Raw genomic sequence first — 27,419 nt, 5'->3', positions numbered from 1 at the left:
GCCCCAGAGGAATGTATCTTGGACTACTTGACACACATAGAGCTCCCATGGATTACAGATTTGCATTGGGGCTTTTTGGCTAGACCGATTGAAAGGGAAGAAGTGGTCTTGGCTTTGTCGAGCATGAGGGCCGGCGGCACTCCAGGAAGTGATGGCTTGACAGTCACTTTCTATAAGGCTTTTTCGGACCTGTTGATTCCTCGGTTACTCACTCTTTTTGAAGAGATTTGCAATTCGGGAGAGATGCCGCCAACCATGCGGGAGGCCATACTGGTAGCTATTCTTAAACCAGGAAAACCGTCGGGGGATTGTGCCTCATACAGACCGCTATCTTTGCTAAATGTCGATGCAAAGATATTGGCGAAGCTTATAGCGAATCGCCTTAGCCCTATGGTCACCACTCTTGTCGCTCCGGAGCAGGCTGGCTTTGTCCCCAGCCGTAATCTCACCTATAATCTCAGGAAGGTGTTCGCGGCCATGCAGCATACACGCCCAGAGGTCCCGGCGATAGCTGTATTCCTCGATATGGAAAGGGCCTTCGACTCCGTCAAATGGCCTTTCCTACGACACATCCTAGCCCGTATGGGAGTTGGGACACTTTCTCCAGCTCCTGGCGACGTATTCCTCACCCAGGGCTCGTATCCGTATAGGGTCTTTGGTCACGGACCCTATCCCCATATGTAGGGGCACTAGACAGGGATGCCCCCTGTCGCCGATGTTATATGCCCTGGTGGCGGAACCGCTGGCCTGAGCCTTACGTGAATACCATGGACACAGGGGAGTGCGATTCCCAAACTATAACCTCATCGTATCCACATATGCGGACGACACGCTTTTGTATGTCAGAGATCCCGAGGTCCACCTTTCTCCAGTTTTGCCGGAGGTGGTATTGTTCAGCTCCCTATCAGGTATTCATGTTAATTGGAATAAATCCCTCATGTTCCACTCACTCCGGCCACGTCACGGGTAGAGCCGGAATATCCACTGCAGTGGACCACAGACGTGGTGAGATACCTGGGAATACAGTCACATACGGACTCCGAAGTGGTACAGAGAGAGAACTATGGAGTCGCGATCTCCAAATTAGAAGACGACATTGAGAGATGGATTGCCATGCCTCTGTCCTTGTTAGGGAGAGTCTCTCTAATGAATATGATTGTATTGCCGAGGTTCCTCTTTTTATTCATCAATATCCATATAGTCCTGTCTAAAACCTTTTTAAAGCAACTGACGTCCCTGTTGGTCCAACTAGCTTGGGCTGACAAACAACCTAGGGTGGCTTGGAAAGTTCTGATCCGCCCGTACTCGGCGGGAGGGCTGGGAGCCCCTGACATGGAGCTCTATTATAGGGCTGCGCAGTGTGCTCACGCATATAGCTGGATACACGGCCCGGCTGAGGTTCCACATATCCGTATTGAAACTATAGTTGCTGATCCGGTTCCCCTCCCTGCTCTTCTGTTCTCTCCCCGAAATCGCAGAACGAGAATAATGGATTCCTTGAACTCGGTCAAGCACACGTGGCATCATATGCTGGACATACAGGCCGGCAATTTGCTATACGCGCCGCCGGTCCCTATACAGTGGTGTCACTGGCTTTCCCCCTGCAGGGATAGGAGTGTAGTTGCTGCACTGAATTTGTTGGGGATACACACGATGGAAGACCTCTTTGATGGTGGCAGTGCCCGAACCTGGGAACAGGTGGCAACAGTGGAGGAACCGTTAACAACACTGTCGCGATTTTAGTTTTATAGAGTGCGGCATGCTCTCCGGGACCTATTGGGTGCAGATCTGATGGAACCGCCAGAGGTTGTGGCATTGACCTACGTGATCCAGGCTAAATCCCCGGCCAAGTTAGTGTCTAGGTTATACAATACGGCACTCTTGGAAAGGCGTGTCTTGAATGGCAGAGAGATCTTAACGTGGAAATGACTGATGACAAATGGCTATACTGCTGCTCGAGCACCAAATGTATATCATTAAATGGGCGGCATCGGCTGATCCATTTTAAATTCCTTAATAGGGTGTGCTACACTCCTGATAGACTTCACAGGTATGGACTATGTGAGGATCCGAGGTGCGAAAGGTGCGGGGTGCAGGTCGCTGACTTTTTGCATGTGGCGTGGAACTGCCCGGGAATTACCCAATTCTGGGAAAAGGTATATGCAGAGGTGAATCGGGTTGCGTCCCTTGAGTTGGCTCCGGACCCACTCCTAGCCCTATTGGGTTATTCCAAACCCGTACACAAGAATCTCCGTTGTCTGGTAGACATGTCCTTCCTTTGTTGCTCGCTACTGGATGCGAGGGCCCATGCCCACTGTGGAGCAATGGGCTAGGGAAATACTCTACTGCAGCACGCAAAAGAATTATATAGCGAGCTGATGCCCCCCCCCGGAATAGGCCTAAGAACTATTGGACCCTGTATCTGAATTCGAGACTAGATCGAGATGCAGCTGCTGAGGGCGATGTAGACATGTCTGTAGGGGTAGAAACCGCACACATATCGACACATCATCACACTGACGACGGGGCATATGCCCCTATTGTAATTTCCACAAGCACGTTGGAGCACTAGTGCCACAGGGACGGGTCTTAAGGTAGGACCATGACTTCTGCGGAAGGACGGGTAACAGATGAATGTAACGGAATCGCTTTCTTATAATCAAATACCTACCTGTTGTATATTGGTGAATCACTGATATTAGAGGGGTTGCGGTATAGTCGTATTTAGCAATGTATGGCCTGGATTGCTTTCTGTCTAAGGTGTTTGTCTAGCCTTGTAGATGGTTGATTCTGTTTATGAGAATTGTACATTCTTTGATATACCAGTAAACAAATTAAATAATAAATAAAAAAAATGGTGGTAGCCAAAAGGGACATAGCAGCCTCCTGGAAATGCCCGACCCCCGAGTGTTGGACGCTGGCGGACTGGGGTGGATTGGTGTGCCACGCAAGAAAAAAATCATGTATGAGGCACGCGGGTGGCCCAAGAAATATCGTAGGGTCTGGGGGACATGGTTGTTGGGGGGTGGGGGGGTATGGTCTAGTCTCAAGGGGATTGTCCAAATCCATGTTTCTTCGCACTTATTCGTGTCTGTAAACTGGGTCGCACAAAACCTTGTATGTACTCCTGGACTTTCATGGTGTTGTGATGACTGGCTGGTGTCTTTTGTCAAATCATTAAAATCCATAAAAATGTGTTTATAAAAAAACAAACATTGCAGATTGATAAAGTGAGGCTTAGCACTTCCACACACTGCTTAGTCTTGCTGTTTTTCATGCATTCAGTTTCAACTGGAACTACTTGGCTGAGTTGCTTGATTCAATTACTTTTCTTAACATGAACAGTCAAATTTTTTTCTTCATATTCCTCACTCTAACATTGTGCATAATGGGTGCAGCAATCCCCTGCAGCCTTATAATATGTTGGAAATCTATGAATTTCTGCAATTTTGGCCAAAACACCCTTATAAGCTGCTAAAATATTATGCACATCCTCGATTTCACTCTCGATTACTCACTGTAGCCCTCTACCCCATTTTCTAGTCACTGCTCCCACTGCCCGCTGTATTACCCATGAGTCGTTTCCACTGCCCGCTGCATTAGCCTTGAGGTGCCGTTCAGGCCCTACACCAGTGCCAGTTTGAGCCCCGGCCCCGCAACGTCCTGAAAGCTTTCAGTAATTTGTTTAAATTTACTTTGCCAGTCTACGTCTCGTTTTCTAGTTTTTTCATCATTTTGGTTAAATAATTGGCAGATTGAGAATGTCTTAGAGTGTTTACGTGCCAATTAGTGTCCCTGTTTTAAAGTGCTTAAAGGTACTTGTGCCCCACAAACGTCTGTTTGTTGTTTTTCCCCTGACTCGCTGATTGCTGCCCCAGCCAGTTCATGCCGGCCTCACCTGCGATGTCTTTTGCCGGCGACTCCCTCGCAGCCCTCCCCACCTCCAAGGGCTACTTAATGGAGGCTGGAGTGCGGTTGCGTTGCCGGGATGCCAAAAGCAAGCCTGTCTGTGCCCAGACCACGCCCAGAGCCATTAACCCCTTGCGTGCGTTGGACGACCGCCGGCCGTCCGACGTCACAGTGGGCATGTGTGGAGGAACCACGCCTTAAATCACCCGCACCGCGGCAGAATTTCCGCTGCGGTTAAAGGGTTAACACTGGGCCTCAGCAATCCCATAGGTATCCACCGCTGAGCTCCATGCCTTGAACCCAGCATGCAACAACAACTGCAGTTGATTCACTTCACCTCGTACCACAGCAGGAGCCTTCACTTCCACCCACTGCTGCTTCAGCACTATCCTCATCCTACCGGCCAACACCACACTTACCACAGACACCCCACCGCACCGACTCAACTCAACAGTTTCCTGATCAATGCCAGATTACTATGCAAACAAGCCACCAAAGTATGGGGCTCCAACTCCACCATCGCCCCTGACGTAACCTTCCTCGCCGAGACCTGGCTCACCCCCACATCCGCCTCCGACATCACCACAGCAACCCCCTGCAGCTACAAGATGAAACACCAAGACTGCACCAAAAAACACAGGTGAGGCATCCCCATCGTACACAAGGAATCCATCACCTGCTCCATCACCGATGGCGACAACACACCTACCATGAAACACATGAACTTCCAGTACCAAGCCGACGCCAGAACCACAATCAGTGGTACCCTTATGTACATACTGCCAGGACCAAAAACCAGCCTCAGCCACACCATCGCCGAATTCGTAGCCCCACGCGCTGTCGAATCCAAACACCATGTCTTCCTCTGGGACCTCAATTTCCACCTCGACGACCCGACAGACACCAACACCGCCGACCACCTGGATAGACTAGACAACATTGGCCTTAATCAAATCGTCACCTACCCCACACACACAGCAGGACACATACTGGACCCCATTTCACATCCTGCGACAGAATCAGATACAGCCACAGATAAGATCTCACCTGGACGGACCACGCCATTGTAACTTTACCCTTGTCGGCCTGCCTCACGCCACAACCATTCGAGAAAGAACTCCCTAATGCAGCTGGACCTCAGCAGCAGCAGCAATTGACAGACACCCTCAGCATTGTCCAGCCCAACATCACGGCCAATCTTGAAGTACTGGGTTTTTCGGAAACCCAGTGGTGTCAGGGTACACCCTAAGACTTCGGATTCTTCCTGATTAGACCACAGAAACTCAGAGTCTTCTAGGTGAAGTCAAAGATCGAATTTATTGGCTGCAACCAAGTAACAGGCGTCCTAGAAGTACAACACGGTGTATATTCTCAGGAGACTGCTCAAAATTACAAAGCCAGCCTTCTCTTTTTATACAAAATATTATGCTTTAGGCAAACATTCTTTGAATTTCGGTTGACCATTCACATGTTTTCACTACAAAGAAAAAGCAAGTCATGATTACAAGCCCATATTTCAGTTTGTTCAGCCCACAATAAATTACCCGGCAAGGCCCAGTATTTTCATCAGATATCGACGGACCCCCAATAAAAACTGGCACCTCCTCCTCGTAAAGCAAGTCATAAAGTAAGGAACAGAGACAGGTGTGTGTGAGATTAGGCGTGGTTTGTGTGCGATGAAAGGTCTATGGCATGTTGTGCCTTGATGCTATCTCTTTTGGCCACTGGGAGAGGAACTGACAGAACAGGTTTGGCCTTGGGCAGTGGAGTCAGCTTGCCCAGGTCGCAGAGAAGTCAGGAAAGGTGTACGTGTCCTTCAGAATCGTGTTTGGCCTTAATCATTGGCCTATGTGTGGGCAACTCACAAAATGGCTGCCTTATACAAAATGGAACCCGAGGGTTCAGGACGAAACCGATGGTTTCAGGGTGAAATCGTCACTCAAACATGACGAAAATGCTTGTGCATAGTATACTAGCCATTCTCGGTCTGCTGATATCAAAATCGTCATGATATGATGATGTTTATAACACGAGTCCAGAATTTTAAGTACTACAAACCCTCCTTTTGCCCTTACATAGGCTATAACCTATACTCACGCTAATCTGAGTCCAGGTCTATATTCATAAAGTCATTGAGATGTTGCTGTAGCATCATCCTATTACTTAGCTCGTCCCTTGATACATGTTTCCTTACACACGATGTAGCACAGAGGCCACATAGTGCAGGAGCACACTGTACGCACAGACAGAACAGGAAAAGAATGGCTAAGACCATCCCAATGACCATCAGAATTTTCCATCCCCAGGTGGATATCAGTTCCCAGAACCATCCCATCAACGACCAATCTCCTTTATCCACATGAATAGATTCGGAAATCTTATGCAGTTTGGAGATGGCCTGGTACACTGTTGGAGCGTTATCTGGAATGAAAACACAGCAACTCGATTGGATCAATTTACATACCCCACCTCGGTCTGCAAGTATGACGTCTAACGCGACCCTGTTCTGAAGGGTCATGAGACGATCCGACTGGAGCTCAGCAGTCAAGTTACTAAGGGCACCTGCAGTTTCAACTACGGTGGATTCAACCACCCTTGTCAATTGCCTTATGTTCCTGCTGTTAACCATGGGTCCCCAGAACGGCAGAGAACCCTTTATGAAGTCCCCAAATTCTTGTCCTGCAGTGTCTTCTTTACTGAAGACACCTCTAACTATCCTTGTCTTGTGGTAATCTGCCGCCGCTGTGTAGGTGGGAGGCAACAGGAACGAAACAAAACATGTGCCTGAAAAGTCAGGGGGCAACCATGTATAGGCTCTATCATGGCAGATGAAATAGGTACCCTTAGCTGCTAAGAACGAAGGGGAAGTCTGAGATGCAAAAACATATGTTTCAGTGCAGATACTCTTCCCTAACTGAGCTCTGGGATTCTTGCCAGTACCTTGCAGACACAGATGACCCTGATGGGGTACAATCCAAATCGGGGAAGATCTCTTAGCTTGCTGTTTCTCACTCAGAGTAGCTCCATATCCGGTTACGTTCTATCCTATGTATACTAGTGTCTCATCTCTCGAGATAGTCTCATAGGAAATGTCTTCCTTAATCATATCTACTATACCCTTAACTAGAGCACTATTCTTAGGATTGTCTGTTACAGAACGTAGGGGGTAGACTTCATGTGCGTAGATAAACATTGTTCTGTATGCCCACACAGAACCATTGTGGCTGAAAGGCAGGACCAGATAAGGGATACCTTTGTCCGTTGTGTGAGGCATAAGACCACACACCCAGCAGTTAGTCGTGTTCATTACTAGTTGGTGTTGGTGCAAAAGCTGAACAAAGGAGTTATTAATAAATTCTAATCTCCTAGCGGATTCATGTTCAGGAAGAGGTTGAAAAGAATGTGCGGAAACAGTGGAAGGAGGAGGTATGGGCGATGTAGTGGGTGCAAATGTCACTCGAAAAGAGAATAAAACATATCCTATTAAAAACATCATTACACTGAATAACATAAATATGCATAGTATCAAAAAGCTTATCTTGGTCATAACTTTACATATTCGGTCTTTAGAGGTCATTGTTTTGGCAGGTCTCTCCATCTCGAAAAACTCCATCCTCTCTAAAACGCTGCTCGCGATGGTAGGGTGTTCTATGCTAAGGAATGCTTCTGTCAGTCCAGGGCAACTCCCTTAGACCAACCAGAACTGTTGACCTAACGTCTCCAGCTGCACCCCAAAGACTTTGGGCAACCGCGACCCTACAGTGGAACCCGGATGGTGGTTCGAAAAACAAAAATAAAAAAGTTTCTCAGATGAGAGAGCTGCACTTTCAAAAATAGCAATAGAAAAGGAATATCTTTTTATTAGTTCATAGTTCTCGGCCTCAGATTATATCTCTGTTTTCCAGGTATTGTCTGGTCTCGGAAAAGGAGTTCAGGTTCTGTAGTGTCCAATCGAATTGACGGTGGCACAGCTTCTTGCAAGAGATTGTCACTTTCTTGTTCGGAAATTGTTCCTTTTATACGTGCATCACTGAAAGGTGAAAAACGAGGCACAGTTTCAGTCTCTGAGTCAGCGACACCCTCCTGGACCCACCGGTCGTACGGCAGAGGCAAAGGCACCCTCTTACAATGTACACCGTGGATCCAGTGCTTCTTTCCTTCTACTCGAACGGCTGATCTTGTTGAGAGAAGTACTAGGTGAGGGCCGGTCCACCTGGGCTGGTCATTCTTTGTTCGCTGAAAATTTTTCTCCAGGATCGATGTGATGACCTGGAGCTTCAGAGGCCTGAGGCAGAGTATCATGAACCTGTTGGTGTAAAACACGCAATTTAGCCGTCAATTCGTACAAATAGTCAAGCAAAACAGGGTGTTCGATTATACTGCATTTTGTGGGCCTTGGCACTCCCAATATGTTGCCCGGGCGGCCGAAAACTATCTCATATGGACTAAGTCCCACTCGTGAATGCACAGTCATTCTGGTTGATAGGAGTGCCAAAGGCAGAGCATCAGGCCATTTAAGACCAGAGCTCGCTTAAATTTTGGCCAGTTTAAGTTTTAGCGTGCCATTATAGCATTCTACTAGTCCAGCTGATTGGGGGTGATTTGCAGCGTGGAACTTCTGCTGGATGCCTAGCTCTTCACATACTTTCTTCATCACTCGACCCACAAATTCACTTCCATTGTCACTCCAGACCATTCTCGGCATTCCAAATCTAGGGAAGAACTCTTTCACAAGGGCTTTAGCTGTGGACAAGGCAGTGTTGTCCTTTAGGGGGTATGCTTCTACCCATCTTGAAAAAGCACAAACAACAACGAGTACGTATTTTAAATTGTTGCACCTTTCCATGTGGATGAAATCTAGCTGCAAAACCTCGAACGGATACGTTGGAGGCGCAAAATGACCAGCTGGAGTCGGGGTTCCCCTACGATCAATCACGAATCTGTAAACAGGTGGCTGGGAAGGGTCAGTTCGTTTCAAAACAGGCAGAACAGGACTATTGCAAACGTTGCCTCTTGTCTCTTCAATCACATCTTTTTCAATCAAATCATAAATGATCGCTAGCAACGCTTTCTCACCTTCAATAGAAATTTTGTATTGGGGAATGCGTGGCATTTTAACATTGGCTTTCAATGTCACAACATGTGGCGGTATTTCCAAAAGACCCACATCATTAGGACCAGTATCCCAAAGAATATCAGGAAGAAACGACAATTCTGTCGGAAGTTTATCCCTCGATAAATACATTGGAGAAACCACTTTCTTACCCAGTGTAAGTTGTACTCCAGAAGGAGAACAGTACAAAGTCGCATACAATCTTTTTAACAGATCCAATCCTAACAAGTTTTCACCACAACCTGTCGTTAAAATAAGGGGTGCTTCACATTCGCAAGGTCCAACAGAAAGGGACAAAGGGTCAGAAATCGGGTTTCTAACTGGGGCGCCAGAAAAACCTACTGATACATTCGTTTCGCCAGACAAAGGTGCGCCAGGGAGTTTTGAGTGCATAATAGAACTCTTTGTAGCACCAGTATCCAACAGAAAAGGTTCTGAAACACCTGATGTAATCACCTCAACGTAAGGCCCACTCTGATCTACTGGAACTGAAACAACTCCCTCTCTTTGTCTATGGCTGTCCTAGTAACCATTACCGTCCATATTCTCATCTTCTGCATAGTAATCATCAGCATAGTACTGAGCCGTCCTACCAGACGCGTTATTCTGCTGATCAAAACTATTCATTGAATTTTGAGGCGGAAGGGAACGTGCGTTTTGGGGAAAAATTTCCACGTCCTCTACCTCTAGGAGCTTGCTGAACACCTCGACCTCTCTTGCTGAACACCTCGACCTCTTGAGCCAGAAACACCATTCATACGCTGTAACAAAATAGGGCAACTATACTTAAAATGACCCTCTTCCTTACAATATGAACACTGATTGGGACCTACAGGGACACGTGGTTGAGTATACTCGACTCTTTGCGAGTTCCTCTGAAACTGTTGAGGCTGCTGATAGTTATTCTGACCACCACTATTCTGACCACCACGTGGCGGATACGCTTGCTGTAATAGAACCTTCATTTTTAACTCTTCAGTTTTCTTCTCTGCTCTATCCTTCTCATCCTTATCTCAATTTTCATAATACTGTGCAGTAGCCAATATCTGTGCTGAAGAGGAAACTGCCCAGGAACTTTCTGAATCTTTTAATTTCTTACACAACTCGGGAAGCAAATTGTGCACGAACTTATCAACGAACAACCGTTGGCCACCTTCTGTACTCATATCTTGACCCCAGTGGTCGACAAACGTTTCTTCAAACCTGGTGAAGAAATCTGACACCGTTTCATCTTTCTTCTGCTTACACGCAGACAATTTATCCCAATTCACACGCATCGCAGGCATTAAAGTTTTCATGTAATTAATGATCCTACCAGGGAGGTCTGCTACTAAAGGCTCGGGTTTAGCACCACCAACTTGTCGGCCATCAGCAGCAGTAATATTAGCCCATGAGTCACCTAACTCTTGGTCATGATCCGCAAGACGAATCTTTCCCCATAAAGGCTGTGGAACAACATTTCCAAACAACATGTCTATGTCGGCTAAATTCATAATGCAAGAGCCTGCAGTCTGTGACAATTCCTTGTAATACCCTGCAGGATTTTTACGGGGATCAGGCAATGTCTGCTTAAGGGCCAAAACTTCAGCTCGCTTCCATGGAACATGTACCCAAACGCGCTGAAAATGAGCTGGAATAGCTGGGGGAACATTATTAGCACCAGCAGGTATTTCTTCCTTCCATACTGGAGGAACTTCTCTCATTGGGTACTGTCTTACCTTCTTTTTAACAGAAGAATCAGACTCAAACAATGACCGAGAAACACCTTCAGTCCTTAATGACAACAATGTCGCAACTGCTTTCTTAACATCTGAACCCACAATTGCGCCTTTCCCAAATTCGAACCGTACACGACACAACTCAGGCGGGTTGGGCTCCAAATCATTCTCCTCTAAATTCTCACAAAGAAAAGCACACATTTTCTCAAAAACGTACCTCTGCTTCGATGCTTCCCACTGATGGAAGACATCCATGACAGATTCTAGCTCATATGTTATCGGATCGGTAACCCATTTATGTGCCAAATAATTCAACGTTTCCTTCTCCCTAGAATCAGGCAGTTGGCTACGTAACTGCTTACGCTCTGAGACAGGGGTTACACTTGTTGCTCCAAAGAGAGGATATAGAAAGCTAGTAACAGTGCTAGTCATTCTCTGGCGAACAGAAGGAGAAGTCGATGAAAGGACAGGTGGAAAAGCAGAGTGAGGCAAGGCAGACGCAGAGGCAGTGTCAGGAGGAGTACCAGGAGCGGTAGTCAATATAGTGGTCAAAGTTGTAGTAAGTAAAGGCAGAGCAGATGTCAAAGTCGGTGGCCCCTGAGGAGGCGGCACCGGAGGAATAGGAACCGACTGAAGAGCAGCTGGCAGCTGTGGAGGAGCAGGAGGCAATACAACCAAAGGTTGCGCAGCTAAAGGTTTGCGGAGGTGCCGTAGCACTCTGCGCATAAGGGGGTGGCGAACTCAACAAATGCGACATTAGGGGATCTTTTTCAAGGTCTTTTGCTGCATCTCGCTGAAGAGGCGGCAAAACTGGATAACATTTATCGATTACCATTTTACGTTGCCTGTGCAACTGCTCACTCATCTGTTCTTCTTCGTTATCTTTGAACTGCATAGCAGCTTGCATTATCGAGATACCCCTTTCTCTCTTATTTTTCTTCGCTAATTTAATTTCCTTCTGTTTGGCTTCCTTACGCCATAGGCGGAAAGAGTCAAACATTGCTGGCCGGGCTTTCTTCTTGAAAAGTTTAACTTCGAGATTATCTAAGATTTCCGTGTCAAAGCTACCATATTGGGGCCATTTTAAAACACCATCCTTTCTGGTGTACCGGATCCACACTTCATTATATGTGATGGGGCCTACTCCATGTTTCACATACAATTCATAAGTTGGAGTTCCAATCGGAGGAACCGGACACGAGTCCTCCTATCGGGAATCCCTATTATTACAACCAAGACAAAACAAATTTCCAAGTCTGCTAAGACCAGGCATCTTCGCTCTCTAGTCTAGCTTCAAACTTCAAAGGATTATCGAATACGATAGTCTAGTGAATACACGAGTCCCTCGGCTTTGGTACTTGCAAGTTCCAAATCAAAGATCCCAAGGGGATACCCAAACTAAGAACCAACTAAGGACTGGGAGACGCTCCACTTATACTTAACTGAGGTATCGATGACGTCACCAGAAGACTAGTCTATCGTTTCGCTCTACCAAACATCAAGGGTCCAAATCAGGGCGATAGCCAGGGCAGCAGACCTTCGTAGCCGTCGGGAAGCGGGGAACCTCATAGCAAAGACTTTCGGACCACGTCGACATGCAGGGGTCGATGAAGTGGCGGCCTTCCTCCAGAATTTTCACACGAAGCTCCTCACGTACCTCTGGCTTGGACCGGTACCGCTGATATCGCCCCACGTTGGGCGCCAGCTGAAGTACTGGGTTTTTCGGAACCCAGTGGTGTCAGGGTGAGGCATCGCCATCGTACACAAGGAATCCATCACCTGCTCCATCACCAATGGCGACAACACACCTACCATGAAACACATGAACTTCCAGTACCAAGCCGACGCCGGAACCACAATCAGTGGTACCCTTATGTACAGACTGCCAGGACCAAAAACCAGCCTCAGCCACACCATCGCCGAATTCGTAGCCCCACGCGCCGTCGAATCCAAACACCATGTCTTCCTCTGGGACCTCAGTTTCCACCTCGATGACCCGACAGACACCAACACCGCCGACCACCTGGATAGACTAGACAACATTGGCCTTAATCAAATCGTCACCTACCCCACACACACAGCAGGACACATACTGGACCCCATTTCACATCCTGCGACAGAATCAGATACAGCCACAGATAAGATCTCACCTGGACGGACCACGCCATTGTAACTTTACCCTTGCCGGCCTGCCTCACGCCACAACCATTCGAGAAAGAACTCCCTAATGCAGCTGGACCTCAGCAGCAGCAGCAATTGACAGATACCCTCAGCATTGTCCAGCCCAACATCACGGCCAATCTTGAAGTACTGGGTTTTTCGGAAACCCAGTGGTGTCAGGGTACACCCTAAGACTTCGGATTCTTCCTGATTAGACCACAGAAACTCAGAGTCTTCTAGGTGAAGTCAAAGATCGAATTTATTGGCTGCAACCAAGTAACAGGCGTCCTAGAAGTACAACACGGTGTATATTCTCAGGAGACTGCTCAAAATTACAAAGCCAGCCTTCTCTTTTTATACAAAATATTACGCTTTAGGCAAACATTCTTTGCATTTCGGTTGACCATTCACATGTTTTCACTACAAAGAAAAAGCAAGTCATGATGACAAGCCCATATTTCAGTTTGTTCAGCCCACAATAAATTACCCGGCAAGGCCCAGTATTTTCATCAGATATCGACGGACCCCCAATAAAAACTGGCACCTCCTCCTCGTAAAGCAAGTCATAAAGTAAGGAACAGAGACAGGTGTGTGTGAGATTAGGCGTGGTTTGTGTGCGATGAAAGGTCTATGGCATGTTGTGCCTTGATGCTATCTCTTTTGGCCACTGGGAGAGGAACTGACCGAACAGGTTTGGCCTTGGGCAGTGGAGTCAGCTTGCCCAGGTCGCAGAGAAGTCAGGAAAGGTGTACGTGTCCTTCAAAATCGTGTTTGGCCTTAATCATTGGCCTATGTGTGGGCAACTCACAAAATGTCTGCCTTATACAAAATGGAACCCGAGGGTTCAGGACGAAACCGATGGTTTCAGGGTGAAATCGTCACTCGAACATGACGAAAATGCTTGTGCATAGTATACTAGCCATTCTCGGTCTGCTGATATCAAAATCGTCATGATAATGATGATGTTTATAACACGGGTCCAAAATTTTAAGTACTACAATCTGGACCAAATATTAGAGAATTTCAACGCCTGGCTCACCAATACTGCCAAACAAGTTGCCCCCTCCAAGCCACTCGCAACGCACAGACTGACCAAACGATTTAGCTGGTACACACCGGAACTCTGCACAGCAAAACACTAATACAAACAACGAGAAAGAAGATGGTGGACCAGCAAAAGCAACACCGACCAAGCAGCAAAAAAGGAGGCCCTCGCATGTTGCTTCGAAACAAGCTCTAACTGAACCAAGGAACTCATCATCATCGTCAGATAATTCAGATAATTTTCCCTCCTCTCAAGAACTCTGTGACTCCCTGGCCTACCACTTCCACAACAAGATAGCAACCATCTACAGAAACTTCAAACCCCAACAGTCCAACATCCTCAGCAACCAGGTGCTTACCACATGGGAACAACTCCGCACAGCAACAACCACTACCCTGATGAAATCATCCCATTCAGGGGCTCCCACCAACCCCTGCCTCCATCGACTCTTCAACCTCAGAAGACACCAGATCAGCCCCCAACTCACCTCCATCCTCACTGCCTCAATAATCACAACAACTATCCCTGACGCAAGGAAGCATGTGTAGGTCAGACACCTGCTCAAGGAACCATCTGTGGAACCCAAAGATCCACAGAACTACCGTCCGATTGCCTTTCTCCAATTTCCCGCCAAAGTCCTGGAGAAAGCCATCAACACCTAAGCCACCTAACATCTGGAAAGAAACTATCTCCTGGACCCATCCCAATTGGGCTTCAGAGCTAACCTCAGCACTGAGACAGCCCTCATCGCAGCAACAGACGATATCCGAGCTCTACTCGACAGAGGAGAAACGGCTGCCCTCATCCTCCTGGACCTTTCCACAGCTTTCAGCACCGTCTCGCACCTCACACTCATTCAGCGACTTCACCAGATCGGAGTCACAGTGTGCTCAGATGGTTGGCGTCCTTCCTCACTGGACGCACCTAGAGAGTCTGCCCCCCTTCAGCTCGCACATCGAGCTCACCATCTGCGTAGTTCCCCAAGGCTCATCTCTCAGACCCACCCTCTTCAACATCTACATGACACCACTCGCAGACATCTTTAGAGCACACATCATCTCCTACGCTGATGACACCCAACTCGTTCTCTTACTCTCAGCGAACCCCACTCAGACAAAGACCAACTTCCACAATTGCATGAAGAACGTAGCAACATATATGAAAGATGACTGCCTCAAGCTAAACACAGACAATACGGAAGTCCTGATCTTCGGCAGGCACACCACCCTCTGTAACGACTCCTGGTGGCCGAAGGAGCTCGGACCCACCCCTACGTCTAAAGGCCATGCACTCACCCTCGGCATCGTACTATACAGCAAACTCTCCATGAGATGTCAAGTCAACACCGTCGCCTCACCGGCTTCAACACCATCTACATGCTCTGAAGAATGTTCAGGTGGTTCCCCACCAACAACATAAAAGCCGTGATGCAGGCCCTCATCACTAGCTGACAAAAGTACAGCGACACACACTATGCCGGCACAACCTCCGAGACCCCAGACAATACAGAACGCAGGAACCAGACTGACCTTCAACCTTCCCAAGAGAAAATACATCACCCAACACCACAAAGACCTCCACTGGCACCTAGTTCACAAGAAATCCCAGTTCAAGCTCCTGACTCACCCCTCAAAGCCCTCCACAACATTGGACCACACTAATAAACCACTGCCTAACCTTCCACCATCCACCCAGAAACCTGTGCTCTGCACACCTCACCCTCTCACAGATGCCACGCATCCACCACAGCCGCACTGGAGGACGCTCCTTTACTCTCCTCAACACTGAAGCCTGGAACATCTTACCTTTCCACCTACGCACCTTACCCTCACTCAACCTCTTTATAAAAAGACTCAAGACCTGGCTCTTCGATTGAGACTGGCAGCAGAGTGCCTGGATTCCCCACGGGGTGATAAGCAGCGCTTTACAAACACTGTTTGATTGATTTATTGACTCTATTTTTCAACTTGGTTTTAATATGATGCCAAGCTCAGTTTGCTTTTGCCATGCTAAGACATCTGAAGAAAACAAATTGGTGATGGGTTGAGTTTTTATTTTCTCAACCACTGGTGATACTACTCGGGGCAACATTCCAACCCATCATTGTTTATGCTCATCGCAACAGTTCCAATTGAAGCAGAACCAAGCCTGGTTTGCATGTGTCTGGTTCTTGTCTGAGACAAAGGACTGGGATTTGTGGCTGAGCTAAATGCAAGCGTTCCTCCATCACTGATTTGTTTTTTTATTTGCTGTCCTAAGACATCAAACCTTTTCCATCCTTAGTCCAGCCACATCTAAATCATGTGGTTTCACAACCTGAGGCTGAAGGCAAAATTATAACAAGCTAGCCTATTCCCTGACCACTCAAGAATGTTATGTGAGGCCCCAACAGTATGAATCACTAAACATTTTAGTCAATAGAGTCTCATGTGTCACTAATAATGGTGATATTTTCACCATAGTGTGCCATATGCTTACTGTTTTGCTTTCAACCTGGATGATGCAGTAGGGTGCTTTTTGTTGGTGACTGACTTTTCCCATGCCCCAGTAACAAGATATTTTGTATCCCTCTGGTAGCTAACTTGTCATTAGCATTATCGTCTTGTGAGGTGTTAAACCTTTCGAACCATAATCCCCTTGCACACACTGGAAAAACATGGACATTTATCACATAGGTGGCAGTTTTCCATACACTGTAGCTCTGTCTTAGATTCACTTGCTTCTGTTTGAATTATTTCTCTTTATGGGCCAGAGATCCTCCATAATAATTAACAGTGGCGCTAGCAAACTCTTCATATTGTGATATCTGCAGCATATACAGGTAATTTCATAAGTTTGGTTCACACTCTGTTGAAGTTTATAACTGTACTCACAATGTATTATGATACCTCAGTTCTCTAGAGTGTCATTATTCACAGTTTTAAAGATTCTGCTTCCAAATACAGGTACAGTAAGTGCTCTACATCTCTTAACTCGTGTTTCCTGCTTTGTGGCACACAAAGGGTAACGTTCTATAGGGGTGCATAATTTGTTAATCTAAGTAGCTGCTTAAATTGCCCAAATTGGCTCAGCTGAATCCCACATGCTCAGACTAACAATAACAGATCCCTTAGGAGGAGGATAGAGATGAGATTCGCGGATGACCTTCTTTCAAATTATTGCCAGAAGGAGTGTTGTTTTCCATTAACCTGCAGAGCAGCACTGTAAATGACCTGTCTGTTTGAATGATGAATACCATCCTGAGCAGTCAAAAGTTCATGGCCAGTCCAAGTGGAATGCCCAGTGGGAGAAGAGCAGGCACTTGATGCTTCACTGATTCTCCTGCTTGAACGTCAGACGCTTCAGGTACTGCAGGAATTGCTACTAATCACTTCCTTGTCCGGTCATGGTTGTTATGCGTAATAACACAAATGCAGCTTGTGCCGAAATGTTAAGTGGATGTAAGCACCGATGCCATTTCTATCCTTTTTCTGACCACCAGGAGAATCTGGTATGACTGCATTTCAAAGACATTTCTTGGGTAGATGGTCCTGAGCTCAGCACCCTGGTAGGTATAGCACAGAGTAGACATGCTTAACTTAGGGCAGTGTATTAAGTATTTATGCAGCACAAAAACAGTAATAATGTCAATGCAAAATAATAAAAATCCCAAACTTAACTTGAAAAATGTAATAAACTAAATGACACAAAAATAACAAATAAGAGGAACCAGAGTTAGAATTTGTCAAAGTTTTAATAGCACCAAAAAACACAAAGCGCCAATTAAAGTCAATGGTTTCTGTAGACATAGAGATAGGCGCAATGTACCACTGACTGTGTTGATGCATTGAAAGGATAGACCAACCAGGTTTGTCCTGGTCAAAAATGTAATCTTCTAACTTTAGTCCATTAAACCCCAATTCACCATTGGAGTACACTTTTAAAGCCCCCCAGTATCTCAGAAAAGGGGGGACTCCGAGACTCGGTGTGTCAGGCAGAGGCCAACAGCACTGTCCAGTTCAGGTCCAGGTGCCACTGTTTAGCTGGGAAGTTGCAGGAAAGACCTCTTGTAGCTTGTTGTATCCCTGTAGCTTTACTAGTCTCATAGCAGTCGTATACCCCTTCTTTGTCCGGGGTACAAGAGAGAAAGGGTCTAATCCTTCAGGGCTTCTCTCAGGTTACAGACAGCAGGTTCAGTCTTCTAGTGATCTTCCTCAGGTCCAGTAGTGTTCTGAAGTTTATGCCTGGTATGAGCTAGTGTATGGGGGGGGGGGGCGTTCTTGGGGCCAACCATACACACTTTGAGCATTTTCAAGATGGCAAAGGTTTTGAGCCATACTAAACTTGGGGTGTGGGAAGCTACCCACCCCCAGCTCTCATTTTGTGTTAGCAAGTGAGTGAAACCAGATTACGCCCCCCTTTTCCCCCCTTAGTAACAGCGATATTCATCATCAGAGGGTCCTCTGAGACAGCAGTAATCTGCTGTTAGCTGTTTAACTTTGTTTTTTTAGGGATTGTATACTTGTTTTTTGACTAGGCAAGTGAGTAAAGTTTTGTACAAAGAGAATTGTTAGAGGGCAAGGTTTGTTAGGCCCTTACCTTCAGAACTCCAAAGTGTGGATTGAGCCTGTTGGACTCCTTGGAGATTCTGAATTGAGGAGCCGCTTTCCAGCCCCCCATGGCAGCAGCCTAAGCTTGCCTCCCTAGCTCCCAAGCAACCCTGAGCCTGCCTCTCAGACCTGCCTAGGCCCCTTAAGGGTTTGTTGGGTGATCCCCAAAACATTCACCTCCGTTTTGTAAGCTGCAGTTTCCCTGTGCCCAAGATTGCAGCGAACCAAGGACCAGGAGGTGCTAAGAAGGCATACTAGTGCTGGCTCTTTCCTGAAATTTAAAAAGCGGTTTCCCTCTACCCGTGATTGAATAATTTTCATCTGTTAGCTTGTGGTTGTTAAAGTTTAAAAATTGAAGTTTTTAACCTGCCCATGATTGCATTATTTTCACCTGTTTTGTGTAGAAATGTGTGGTTTTTACTTGACCGTGACTGTTTCATTTTACTTGTTGAATTGTTGGATTTGCAGTCCAAAATCAGTTGTTTTTTTTCATACTGTCCGTAACTATTTGTTTTTCCTTCCTAATTTCTCCCATGCTCTGTGCTCAGAGCTGTGTTAAGCAATCCACCCCAGCTCCCGTTTTGTGTTAGCAAGTTAGTGAAACCAGATTACCGTCCTCCCCCTTAGCAACAGTGATATTCTACATCAGAGAGTAAATTGATACTTGTATAGCGCACTACTCACCCGCAAGGGTCTCGGGGGGCTTGTACGAATACCGCTGTGGAACCCATCCTGGCTTTCCCTGTGAGGTGTCCACTCATGGGCACCCCCAAAGTGGAGGCTAGGCATCCTTAGCGTTGTGGGGGCCGTTGTGGAGATTAAGCAAGCTATTGCCCAGAGTTGCAGAGTGGGACTCCATGATTGGAATAGGCACCGAGGCGAGAATGATCAGGTCCGTTGAATTTTGAGCCCAAGACCCGCCGAGTCGGGGAATTGAACCCTGGTCCCGGGCTAGACCTCTGCATCAGGGTCTGCCGCTCTAACCATTGAGCCAGAATAGAGGGTGCTCTGAGACAGCAGTAATCTGCTGTTAGCTGTTTAAACTGTGTTTTTTAGGGATTGTAGACTCGTTGTTTGGCTAGGAGACAGTAGAGTTTTGTACAAACAGTATTGTTAGAGGGCAAAGTTTGTCAGGCCCTTAACTGCAGAACTCCAAAGTGTGGATTGACCTGGTCTGTCTCTTAGGAGATTCTGAATTGGGGAGCAGCTTCCAACTCTCTGGCCAGCAAACATGGCCTGTGGTCGCAGGGACTTAATATATTCTGCTATTGGATGCTATATCTGTGCACTGATTGGTGGTTGCATCTGGTGTTTCTATTGGATTAGGGTAAGTGTTCTCATTGGTTGGGTATTTGAGGGTACTGATTTGTTCGGGTGATTCTATTGATGTAGGGCTTAGGGCTAGTGATCTGATTAGTGGATAGGTTTAGGGTTTCAGATTGGTTCCTGGGGCTTGGCTTTCTATTGGACGTAGGGTTTAGGGTTTCCTGCCTGATTGGCTTCTGGGACTAGGGTTTTGGCTGGGGTTAGACGTTCTATTGGACGCAGCGCTTAGGGTGTCCGGTATGATTGGATGCTGGGAATAGGGTTGGGACTAGGGTTGGAGTTAGGCTTTCTAATGGATGTACTGCTTAAGGTTTCGTGCCTGATTTGGATGCTGGGACTAGGGCTGTGATTGGTTATAAGGGCTTGGTCTCCTATTGGTCCTAGGGTTAGTGATGTGATTGGTTAGGGTTATGGGGTAGGGTTCCCATTGGCCGAAGGGGTCACCTGATTACTATGGCTTTTTAAGGCCAGGGGATAGGGCGTCTCAGCTCGGCTGTCAAGGCTAAGGCCTGAGAGGACAAGGGTAGCAGCCTGTTTGAACCTGTTTGAGACTGGTCTGGACTAGGGCCAGAAGTGCGGCCCAAATTTGTATACCACAGCACCCACCCTAGATCACCCACATCCACAACCAGAGTAACACGCTCCCAGTACATGTACTCCCCCCTTTTACTACAAACTAACCCTATACAAAATTAAATGTCTCAGCACCCACTACAAAACCCCACAAACAACACCTATACAACCTTCTATCCCAGCTACCACACATTTCCACCATCAACTAGAAACAGTATACAACTCTATCCAATATCACTAACCAATCTACTCATCACTAACACAACCCAATTCCACGCCATATTTAACTATATCACATCCAGACACACACTGCCTGCACTATTTACTCCTAACAGACCCCTTTTTGTCACTAAAAACCTATACTCCGCCTTCCATCATTTCTCCAACCAACACCCTCCTCTTCTTTCTATCACATTAACACATCCGCACAACACTTACACTCCACTGCACCACACATACTACCTCATGCAGAAAACAAGTCTAAGCCAAACACTCTTAACTCTACTTCATCCCCTCTTACACACAACATACACTCTACTCACAAACACATCACCACCCCTTTACAACTTCCACTCACAAACAATACTATACAAACAAATCCATCTCATAAAACAAATACATCAGTATCTCCTTTCAGTACTCCTCAAAAACAAAACATATCACACACACCATCACAACAAAATATCTCAAGCGCGACACCTCATAATACTTACCATCACAAACTACAAACATACATACACCTTTCAAACTACACAAATGAACAAACTCCACTGCCAAGCTTTCTCTCTTCCACCATACCTAACACACATACAGCAATACAGCAACTCGCTTTTAATCGTCTCTCATCCATTGGACAAGTTAGAACCTTACTACAGGACCCACACCACCACCCCTAATGATACACTAATGATACACCTTCTGCCTTAAACACACGCAAACAAAATATGCATCGTTCCACACCTCATTCCTTCACTTCTCCATGTCTACTGCACAACGAGGTTACACCACAAAAACAACACAGCGCACCAACTCACACTCAAACACTGTTTCCACCACCTACACACACAGACCTATCAAAATGCCTTTTTAGCCTGCTGGGTGAGGAACACGATACAGAATAGCTACCCAATTGCCAACCTCCTATACCTAATACCAACACTAAGGACACAACTGCTACAAGCCCACAAAATACTGCTCACTCTTCCACAAAACAAATTCACACTACCGCCAACGCACATTCTCTAAACTGCCTGCTAATAAATGCTTTATCGCTTTCTAAAAACAAACATCAAGTCTACAACCTTCTCACTGACGCAAAACCAGACATACTATTCATAACTGAACCATGGTTGGGAGATGATATGGCTCCAGTACTGCATGAAGTCATTCCTCTAGGCTATCAAACGATCACCCAAAATCGTACAGGCAAAAAGGGATATGGCCTAGCAGTTATGTTCACTCAAACATTACATATCACTAAAGTTGATGTCTCCATAAAGAATTGTGAGGCCCTTTTCACCAGATTCAATCCTACACCGTCTTCCTCCTGTAACTTCTTGCTCCTTTACAGACCTCCACCTAGCAATACAACATTCCCAGACACACTTCTATACACAGTTTAAAAACGGATAACACTACACTCCAACCTATGCTTTCTTGGTGACCTCAACAGTTGATTTGACAAACCCATCCAAAATCATTCATCACTGGTCTACACGCACTGAACCTGCATCAGATCGTCCACAAACCCTCACACATCGCTGGGCACATCCTATATGTAATTTTTGCTAATACAGAACTAGTTACCTTTCAAACAAGAACTCCGGTCAGATGGTCAGACCACGGTTTGCTTGCTTTCCAACATAAAACAACACTAAGCGACGCACCTAAAACCACCTTACGTGCATCTACCTATTGTCTGTGGAACAAACTCAATTTGGAACACTTAGTAACACAACTAACATCCAGTACAGATCTAGAAACAATAAATTATGTTCAAAAACAAAATTGAGTGGCTAGAGGAAGCTTTTGGTATCCCAATACCACTAAAACCCACACAACAGAACAAAAGAAAACCAGCAACGTGGAAAAATACAGAGATAAAAGCAATAAAACAACAAATTAGAAAGCTACAACATGCCTGGCTCAAAACAAATACCAATCTAGACAAACTTCGCCTACAGAAAATTAACAGATTATACAAGTCGGCTATGCAAAAAACGGAGAAATGATACTATTCAGATAGAATTCTAACTGCTAAATGTGCAAATAAAGAATTATATAAAATTCTCAATGAATTTCCTAAACCAGATTGTCTAGAAGGAGCTCATCCTGTTACTCAAGATTTCACACACAAATTGACAAATCATTACATGGCCAAAGCAGACACATTGGACTCGTACTTAAAACAAAGACAAAGCACCACGCTGACCTTTTCACAAAACAACAATCCAAGAATAATCTAACCCAGCCTGTCCATTCCTTCCAACACATTTCACACAATGAATTAATGGACCTTGTCAGAGACAGCAGGCCTGCTGCCAGCCCTTCTGACCATTGTCCACTTCAAACCTTCAAGACAATTCTTTTAACAACATCTGCTGCCACTCTTGTAAGAAGAATCATCAACAACTCCTTAACTACCAGAATATTTCCAGAAGAACTCAAAAGTCATGCATACGCCCATTACTGAAGAAACCTACTTGGACCCACAGAACTCTTACAACTACAGATCGATTACAAATGGACCTTTCATGGGCTAACTGATAGAGCTGCGTTCATACAGATGTCACAATTCATTGAAGATAATGCCATACTTTCTGACTTCCAAACAGGATTCCATCCAGGAAAAGGCACAGAATTTGCCCTCCTTGTCATCTGGGATGACCTGAAGACCACATTTGACCGCAGTAAGGTTGCTGCCTTACTTCTCTTGGACCTCTCGCCTGCCTGTGACACGGTTGACTATGACACTCTTATAACTCTTATACAAAGACTCTGTGAAGACGACATAGAGGGAACTGCTCTAGACTGGAATCCCATCCTACCTTCAAAACAGAACTAATGTCATCCATACACTACTTTTCTTGTCTACACCGCACTTCACGAAAGCAGGGGTCCCTCAAGGCTCTATCATCTGCCCATGCTTTTCAACATCTGCATGAAGTCATTACCGGCACTGCTCAATCAATTTCACCTCACGTGCGATAACTTTGTAGATGACCCGCAAATACTCCTTCTACTGGAATGCCCCAAAGACATTGGAAACTCGCCAATTGTCAGTTGTCTCAGAGCCGTGGATCATTGGATGACGTTTGGCCATCTCAAATTGAATGCTTCCAATACAGAAATACTCATGTGTGGCAATTGGAAACATTAAGACTCGCTCGCCGCCTGAGGATCTGGGAACACCACCTAAAGAATGAAACGACGTAAGAAACCCCGGAATGACCAGCTATCAAAGAATGCCCAAGTGAGCAAATTAGCAAGATCAAGCTTTGTTACTATAAAAACTCTGAGACAAATCTTCCCCTAGTTGGTATTTCCGCACAATCTACCATCTCCCTTGTTCTGTCCAAACTCAATTACAGCAATAGCCTCTACCACGGATCACCTTTAACTACCATGAAAAGACAACAGTGGATTCAAAACTTGGCTGCCAGACTACTCTTACATATAGAATTACAAGACCACATCTCCCCTGCCTTGAAAGCCCTGCATTGGTTACAGCTTGCCAGAAGATCCATGTTCAAGCTGCTTTGTATCACCCACAAAGCGATACATGGAATAGGACCGCTCTTCATCAGGAATAAAATCACCAAACACATTCAACAAAGGAACCTCCGCTCTAGAGTGGCACCTCAGACCAAAATCCCAAGATACAAGAGAAAAAACATGGGTGGCACATCCTTCTGTGTTCAAGCAGTCAAACTATGGAACTCTGTACCCCCAACATAAGATCCACCTTATTTTCAGAAAACTACTCCAGAGTTGGCTCTTCCCCACATAATCACCATACGTAAACAGAAATATACAGAATATCCCTCCGTATAGAAGAATTTATTTGTACTATAGATAAGTACCGATATATGTGTATTGCTTTGTAAAAAGTGTAGAATAATTGTTTAAAAAAATAGTCATTTCTGCTTAACAAATGTACATATTACTGATACTTACATTAATCTATGTGTTTTACATGTATATAAGTGCATAAATAATGACTTCTTTTATCATACCTATTTATCTACAATTGCTTCACTATTGAATTACAAAAAAATAAAAAATAAATGAAAGTACAACAACACTTAAAAGCCGGAGTTTATTTAATGCATATTTAATCTACATATACTACCTCCCTTTATGTATCTATATACCTTCCATGTACTAATGGATGTACATATGTATTACTTTTCTTCTAATTCAGCATATACAATGCACTGCCCTATTCCTCACCCAATACCTCTCTCAATATATTCTCTACCTCAATTCTGACTCATCTCTAGCCTTCTTTCTACTACTCTTTCTAATGCACTGCCCTTTTTCTCATCCTATACCTCTATCCTCTACCTCCACTCTCTCATTTATCCCAAACCCCATACCACGAGCCCCAAAATAACCCTTTCTAGACTTTTCCCTACTTTACCCCTCCTTGCATCATCTCGTACCTCTTTTTTACTATTCTGATCCCCTAAAGCAAGCCTTTCTTAACCCTTCTATCTGACTCTTCCCCCTCCACCTCCCTTTTACTCATCCCTAGCCTCCTCCTACTGCTGTGAGCTCCTAAACAAAACGAAAATTCTAAATCTTTCCCTCTCCTATCCCTCCACTACCCTTTTCAATTCAAATAAAAGACTAACATGCCAACCCCTCAAATTAATTTCATATTTCACCATACTAATTCACCACTAATCCTTTATGGGTTCCGGAGTAGCGTGCTACCCACCGAAAAAGCGCTTCAACACCTCATCAGGTGTAGCAAGTGCTATATAAATGCAAATGTTTTTTTCTTTTCTATCCCTCCGCGAACCTTCTCAATCCGAATAAATGACTATCAAGGGGCTCGGGCATCAACTTCAGCAAGTGCAGAATGCCGCTGCCAGGCTGGTGATGGGCCTTCCCAAATACCACTCTGTCTTGGCAACCATCAGCAATATGTACTGGCTTCCGCTGGGTCGGATAATTTTATTTAAGACCCTGTGCTTGGTACACAGGGCCTTCTACAATATGGGGTCAGAAGGCATTAAAAAACTATTTCGGAGATAAGTCCCCGCTTAGCAGCTAAGAACTGCCAGCAAGAACCTGGTGATAGTCCCCAGGTGTAGGAAAGCCAGATGGGGGGGTGGGGGGTTGTTCGGAGGGGGGGGTGGTAGGGCCTTCTCGCTGGCTGTGGCTAAACTTTGCAACTCCCTTCCTCTTTCAATTACTGCTCTGGAAGCCGATTTTCTGTTCCGTAAGGCCTTGAAGAGCTGGCTCTTCACCATCTCTAATCTGTAAGCCTTTTACCTATTGGGGGGGTAGGGCCTTCTCGCTGGCTGTGGCTAAACTTTGGAACTCCCTTCCTCTTTCAATTACCGCTCTGGAAGCCCATTTTCTGTTCCGTAAAGCCTTGAAGAGCTGGCTCTTCACCATCTCTAATCTGTAAGCCTTTTACCTATGGGCTATGGGCATCTCTGTACCCTGACCCTTTCCGCAGTGCCTTGACGCCCCTGGGCTAAGTTTGCGCTTTACAAAGCTTATATTCATTCATTCATTCATTCATTCAACATATCCACCACTCAAATTACTTTCATAATGCACTATAGTAATTCACAGCTAATCCTTTATGGGTTCCGGAGTAGCGTGCTACTCGCCTCAAAATCGCTTTAACACCCCGTTAGGGGTAGCAAGCGCTATATAAATGCAAACCTTTCTCCCTCTTCTATCCCGCCACTATCCTTCTCGAACCAAATAACTGACTAACATATCCACCACTCAAATTTCTTTCATATTCCTAGACCTGTGTAACTCAAAGTTAAACCTGCAAGATCTTTACAGCTGGATTACCACCACGTGTGCACCCCAGGCAACTGATCATGTTAGCCAGCTGCACACATATATTTCAATTTGATTGTCTAAATACGCGTGACCCACTGGTCTGTTCCCAAGTGTTTTTGTCTTAATCTCGCTTAAGCCTCATCTTCAAATATTTAAACATGTAAAGTTAGAAAGCCAACGTTGGTTGCTTATTATAGGGGTACTCCACTGTAATCATTATTTCCTGGCCATTCATTTGTTGGAATGTAAATAAAATTAACCCATTTTCATTTCATGATGTTTATGCAGGGCTACATTTTCAAAGTTTCCACTTTGTAGTATCTATTTCGAAAATGTGAAGGAAGTAAAGCTTTGTGCTTCATTCTAAGAAGGAAAATGTATTTTCCCTGTTTTTAGGAAGAAAAATTAGAAGGCGACAATCGATATTTTTGTGAAAGCTGTCAGAGCAAACAGAATGCAACTCGAAAAATCAGACTACTCAGTCTGCCACCCACACTTAACCTACAACTGATGCGGTTTGTTTTTGACAGGTAAGATCTACTACTCATTTTCATTTTGAGGAATAGATACCCTATAATAGTGAATGCTTCCTTTTATTTTTGTTGTGGATACAAATCTGTTGCATTAGGCATTTTGATTCCATACCATTAAGAGGATCTCTAATATGAACATGTCCGATTCAAACATGTGAGAAAGTTGCTTTTTGGTGCCTTAAGAAATTGCTTTTCTTTGTACTTTGGCAATATGGCACTGCTGTATAACAAATCGTGCAGCATTGTTAATTAATAACTTAATACACAAACTTAATTAATGATCTCCATTCACTATCACATAGAGTAGGACCGTAAAACATGCCTGGATCTTTTTTTCTGACAATCACAAAATGATTTAATTGTTTTCTCTCCACTCTCAATCCACCCTTCAAAAGAATTATTTCCTCAACATTCACTTAC

The 27,419-nt window shown here is 45.3% G+C and overlaps 1 protein-coding gene across 2 annotated transcripts in view; it reads left to right on the top strand.

The window, feature by feature from the left end:
* Positions 1-27,419, top strand: part of USP48 (ubiquitin specific peptidase 48) — a 725,601-nt gene that overhangs the window by 90,935 nt on the left and 607,247 nt on the right. For both annotated transcript variants that reach the window (XM_078642611.1, XM_078642612.1), the window contains exon 7: positions 26,863-26,996. In XM_078642611.1, the coding sequence (XP_078498737.1) occupies positions 26,863-26,996 (134 nt within the window). The remainder of the gene's footprint in view (positions 1-26,862; positions 26,997-27,419) is intronic.

The sequence above is a fragment of the Lissotriton helveticus genome, chromosome 5_1, assembly GCF_964261635.1.
Source record: "Lissotriton helveticus chromosome 5_1, aLisHel1.1, whole genome shotgun sequence".
Classification (NCBI taxonomy): domain Eukaryota; kingdom Metazoa; phylum Chordata; class Amphibia; order Caudata; family Salamandridae; genus Lissotriton; species Lissotriton helveticus.
This window is presented reverse-complemented; position numbering and strand designations above follow the sequence as displayed.